Raw genomic sequence first — 5887 nt, 5'->3', positions numbered from 1 at the left:
ATTAATTTCTGTAGATCCAATAGTAGTGAATCAACTTCACCTTACATAGTGAATGAAACTGTTATACATTTAGTTCCTCTGGACTTTAGAGGATGGAAGGCCTGCATTCTAAGCTGAAAAAATGTAATCTCGATTAGGGACTTCACCACATTTCTATTTTGTTTGTTTGTTTTTGTTTCTGCTTTACCTAATCTTCACTACAAATAAGAACCAGCCTGCTAGAAGGGATAAAGGTTGTCTGGCAATCCAGAACACTTATACAAATGTGTCCTGGCCTGAATATTTGTATCAAATCACTAAGGATCAGTGATGTTATTGGATTCATCCCACCAAAACAAGAACATTTAACTAGAGATATATGCTTGATAGGAAGTGAGGCATATAGGTATTAATATGTTGCTCAGTTGTTAAAGTTCCTGCCTAGTGTATACAAACTCTTACATTTGATGCTGAGAATCAAGTTATTTGGCACATACATATAATCCCAGAACTTAGGAAGTAGAAGAGGAAAGACAAGAAAAATTAATGTTATTATTTACTACAAAGTAATTTTGAAGACATCCCAGGTTACATGAGGCCATTTGTCAAATCAAATAAATAGATAAATAGATAAATAAGTTAATTTTCAATGAGTCTAAAAACATCTGTTATAAGAAGGAAAAGAAATAGAACACACATTGTATGCATTATCTGATAAGTGGATATTAGCCTAGAAGATTGGAATACACAAAGTAAAAACCACAAGCCATAAGAAACTCAAGAAGAAAGAAGACCAAAGTGAGGGAACAGGGGATTGTTTTAGGGTTTGTTTTTTTTTTCTTATTTTACTTTATTTTTATTTCGGGGGGGACCTGGGAAAGGAGATATTGTAAATAAGAAAATATCTAATAAGAAAAAAAAGAAAAAAGAAATATAACTTCCAATTATTAAACCCTCCTTCCTGGCACTAATCCAATTCTTGTAATTATGTATAAACCCTAGAAACCTTTACTCCTTCAGAATGTGTCATATAGTTTTTCAGGTTGAATAATCACAGAATGAAAGTGATCAAAACAGCTGATTAATGTTTAAATGGTTTAATGCAGAGCTTCAATTTAAGGTTGGGAGAAATAATCTAATAATGTTATTTCTACTTTCATAAATCCACTCAAATTCTACTAAAACATAAGAAGAAAGGATAACCCATTATTCCATCTGAAATGTCCAGAGCTCATGGATGTTAAAAGAACCTCTGTGTTGGGTGTGATTGGTGACTAGTGCCTCTAATCCCTAAAGTTGAGATGCTAAAACAAGAACATTCCCTAAGTTTGAGAACAACCACAGCAATGTAGCTTAGCTCTATGAAAGCCTGGACCTATCTCAGAAAAATTTTAAAAAGTAAAAGAAAAATTAAAGAAAAGAACACAAGAATGGGAACAGACAGGAGATAGTGGTGGGGAAGCAAGAGAAGAAAAAGAGAAAGAAAAAGAAGAAATGAAAGAGAAGATACTTTAGGATAGCAGCACTCAAAACTAAGAATGAAGGACACCCGGTCTACAAATGTGGAGAATTTTGGTAGGTTATTTTGTGCATAGCTTATTAAAGGAGCAGAGAGTCTATAGTCTTAAGCAATATATCAAAAGTTGTGGAAACAAGCAAAAGAGGTTGAGCATGAGTTGCAGCTATGAAGTCAGACTGTCAAGACAAATTAAATGTATAGGAAGATATCAAGTGAACAAGGAAGTGAAGTTTTCTGAGCTTCTGTGCTTTAATCTATCAGCAGGGATTAATGATCTTCAGTTTGGTTATGAGTCTCTGTATTCACTAAATTAAATAGGAACTTCTGACATCACTGTACAGAGCTTTGGGGGAGCTACTGATTTTTAAGAATTTGAGGTCATCTCAATCATGCAGCAGCTGGCAGGAATTTGCAGGCTAGCCCAGCAAGGACAGAGTGGTGGTGCATGAGAGAAGGGAGTGCTCTGTGAGGCAAAGTCTGGAGCTGAGATTTCCTAGGAACAGATCAATCCAAACTGATCAATCGCTCCTCATTTCATCAGTGAGCTGCACAAACAGTCAAGTGGATTAATATCCAGAGGGTACACATGGCCCTTCTCTATACCCTTATCCTTGATTCAATTATTGATATTTTCAACACAGATGAGTTTCAGTTGGCTTGGAGACACTTCACATTGAAATTGTGATCTCTCTCTCTCTCTCTCTCTCTCTCTCTCTCTCTCTCTCTCTCTCCCCCATCCCCTCCCTCCCTGTCTCTCCCTCTCCCTCTCCCTCTCTCTCTCCCTCTCCCTCTCTCTCTCTCTCTCTGTTTTTCTGTGTCTGAAAATTCTGATATTTAATTATAAAAGCATATATTAATTTCTGTAGATCCAATAGTAGTGAATCAACTTCACCTTACATAGTGAATGAAACTGTTATACACTTAGTTCCTCTGGACTTTAGAAGATGGAAGGCCTGCATTCTAAGCCGAAAAAATGTAATCTCAATTAGGGACTTCACCACATTTCTATTTTGTTTGTTTGTTTTTGTTTCTGCTTTACCTAATCTTCACTACAAATAAGAACCAGCCTGCTAGAAGGGATAAAGGTTGCCTGGCAATCCAGAACACTTATACAAACATGTCCTGGCCTGAATGTTTGTATCAAATCACTAAGGATCAGTGATGGGAAGACTACTAAACATTGGACACAAATATGAAGGTCACTAGAAAATATTTCTTAAAAGGTAGGTCTCATTGAAAATATAAACTGATTTATGTGCCACAAATATAGCGATCTTTATGTAATTAGAGTCCTAAATATGGTAAGACACATCCATTCAACACTACTTTCAGATACATTTGACATAAGAACTTCTCACAATGATCAATAACAATGGGTAGTGTTGACTATGAGCGACCCTCAAGTAATGAGATATTTAATCTATTTTTGTTGCCATAGCAAAAATATATGACATTAGTTAATTTATATTTTAAAAAATTATATTGGGATTGTTCAGCAGTTCAAAGTGTGTACTACTCTTGCAGGAAACTCATGTTCACTTCCCAACAAGCACATCAGGCAGGTCACAACTGCCTGTTAACTCCAGGTCCAAGTGATCCAACCATGTCTTTTGGCTTCCTTGGACACTTACACTGAGATGCAAAAACTCATATACAATCACACGTAAATATAAATTGAATATACAAAAATCTAAAAAATTATTTTGCTCATAGTTCTAAAGACTGATAACACAAGATTGGGCAGAGTCACTTGAATAGCCTTTGATGGGTTCTCACTGCATCACAACACAAAAGTACCATGTGTGGGTACAAAAGTCACAAGACCAAGGAGAAGAAAGAGGCCAGGGAAGGGCAGGTTCATTCTTTCATAAACATGTACCCAACTGAGAACTAATCCACCCCTGGGAAGACAATATAACTCCCTTCCAAGTGCTTACCTTCATAGGCCAGTCAGATTTTACTAGGCCTGCTTCTTATAGATCAATAATTATTCAACATCATTACATCAAAAACCCTGATTCTAGCACATTAAGGTTTGGGGTACATACTGTAATCATAATCAACCTATACCCAGAAGTAAAATATAGAAGTATATCATATGCTTCCAAGACTACGTAGTCTTTAAAACTTACACACATACACATTCACACACCACAATTTAACTCTCAATAAGGTCAAATACAGAACTTTTGTCAAGCAGTACTATACAAAAGCCATCATTTATTATTTAAGTCATTTATTGTAATAATTGATTTTAAAGATACCTGGCATAACAATTCTTTCATAAAGAAGTTTGGTCACATTGTGGCCATCTCCATGAAGAATTTGTGACACACGGCTCATCAATATATAATGGCTTCCACCTAGAAACAATATATAAAATTCATTTTTTATGGAGATTAAGGAAAACAGGTTAGATTACCTAGATAGCTAACATAAAGAAATCCAAAATTAAGTGTCAAAACACAGAATGCCTCAGATGCCTCTATAGAATCCAGATCTTCCATATCCTCAATTACATTGTAGGTAATACCCAAGACATGAAACCAGAGCTTTGGGCAATAGCAATCTTTCACCAAAGATCTGAAGGTCATGCCTGGAGAACTGGCTGGGCAGTCAGGAGCACTTGCTATTCTCACAGAAGACTTTGGTTCAGTTCTCAGAAGTCACATGAAGGCTCACAACCATGTGAAACTCTAGTTCCAGAAGATCCAACACCTTCTTCTGCTTTCTATGGTTATAATACACTAACATACAGACAGGCAAAACACTCATAAATGTAAAATAAAAATAAATAAAATCCTTTTAAAATGTAGAAATTTTTCATCCTACCATGCATGTATATTTTCCACTGTATCTTTCCATCACTGCCGTCACTGGGCTCCAAAAAATTACTGTAATCATGGAAAATACATCACATTGTGATGGGCAATACCTTTCTCTGAAATTTTATATTATTACTGAGGACAGAAATGCAGTATCTAAAATATTAGGGAAAGAAATTTTCACAGAGATCAAGGGTAAGGAGGCCCCACTTAAGAAGTTGCCCTTCATGGACTTGAGTTTATATCCTTTTGAATAAAGTTATAAAGGATCATTATGAGGCCTGAACAACCCTGAAGTAGTCACAAAAACATCAGATGCATGAGAAACTGAGGCCACATGAATTCTGCAACAATCCTGGGCTGTTAAGTAAAGAGGATCCTCAGGAAAGGGACAATCATCATCACACCATGCCTTCTCCTCAGCCACAATTTCATTAGAACATTTGTTTTGAGTCCAGAACTGGGGCAGAAAAAGATAAATTGAGAAAAGAAGAAATAGAAATTGTAAAACAAAAGCTAAGAGGTCACGGTATTCAGGAGCTGCAAGAACCATAATGACTGATGGGGCAGAAAAGTCAGTGAAAGTGAACTTACCTGCTGAGTGAATCACTCCTCCCATTCCCATTTGTGTTATCTGAACACAGCACAGACAGAAGCCACCACACCTGGGGTGTCTACTCTCATGAGACTGAGGAGTGCCCAGTGAAGCAGCCATTCTAATGGATGCTCATGAGCAAGGGTTCTTCCAGAGAAATGCTGAGAATTTCAAAATGCACAAACTAAGCCAGTGGGAACAGAAAATAAAATCATGGATTTTTCTCTCGGGTGAGTTTCTGAGACCAGAGCAGCCAGCTGGGAGGCACAGGCCCCTCGACTCCCAGGGGAGCCGCAGGGCAGCAGGGACACGATCCTCTCAGCTTCTGAGTGACAGAGGAGGAACAGCATCCTTCTCTGCCCCTTCCCTGCAAGTGGAGGGCCTACCTCCAGGGAATGCCTTAAGCCAGAGACCCTGGCGGGATCCGCCATTTTCTCTTGGGAGAGGTTCTGAGACCAGCGCAGCCGGCCGAGAAGCACAGGCCCCACGACTCCCAGGAGAGCAGCAAGGTGGCAGGGACATGATCCTCTCAGCTTCCGAGTGACAGAGGAGGATCAGCTTCCTTCTCTGCCCCTTCCCTGCAAGTGTAGGGCCTGCCTCCAGAGAGCTCCTTAAGCCAGAGACCAGGGCGAGATCCCCCATTTTCTCTCGGGTGAGTTTCTGAGACTGGAGCAGCCAGCCCAGAGGCACAGGCCCCACGACTCCCAGTGGAGCCGCAGGGCGGCAGGGGCACGATCCTCTCAGCTTCCGAGTGACAGAGGAGGATCAGTGTCCTCTTCTGCCCCTTCCCTGCAAGTGGAGGGCCTACCTCCAGAGAGCGCCTTAAGCCAGAGACCCAGGCAGGATCCGCCATTTCCTCTCGGGTGAGGTTCTGAGACTGGAGCAGCCAGCTTGGAGGAATAGGCCCCATGAGTCGCAGGGGACTTGCAGGGCGGCAGGGACAGGACAAGCTCTAGCCAGAGACACTAA

General features: G+C 39.6%; 1 protein-coding gene across 1 annotated transcript in view; it reads right to left on the bottom strand.

Annotated features, from left to right (window-relative positions):
* The window catches only part of LOC116083197 (UDP-glucuronosyltransferase 3A2-like), a 46566-nt gene that overhangs the window by 32840 nt on the left and 7839 nt on the right, over positions 1 to 5887 (bottom strand). Inside the window, exon 2 of the mRNA XM_031359987.1 lies at positions 3763 to 3861. Within this exon, the coding sequence (XP_031215847.1) occupies positions 3763 to 3861 (99 nt within the window). The remainder of the gene's footprint in view (positions 1 to 3762; positions 3862 to 5887) is intronic.

Source organism: Mastomys coucha, unplaced genomic scaffold (genome assembly GCF_008632895.1).
Source record: "Mastomys coucha isolate ucsf_1 unplaced genomic scaffold, UCSF_Mcou_1 pScaffold8, whole genome shotgun sequence".
NCBI lineage: Eukaryota > Metazoa > Chordata > Mammalia > Rodentia > Muridae > Mastomys > Mastomys coucha.
The sequence above is the reverse complement of the archived record's forward strand: the minus strand, read 5'-3'. Positions and strand labels throughout refer to the sequence as shown.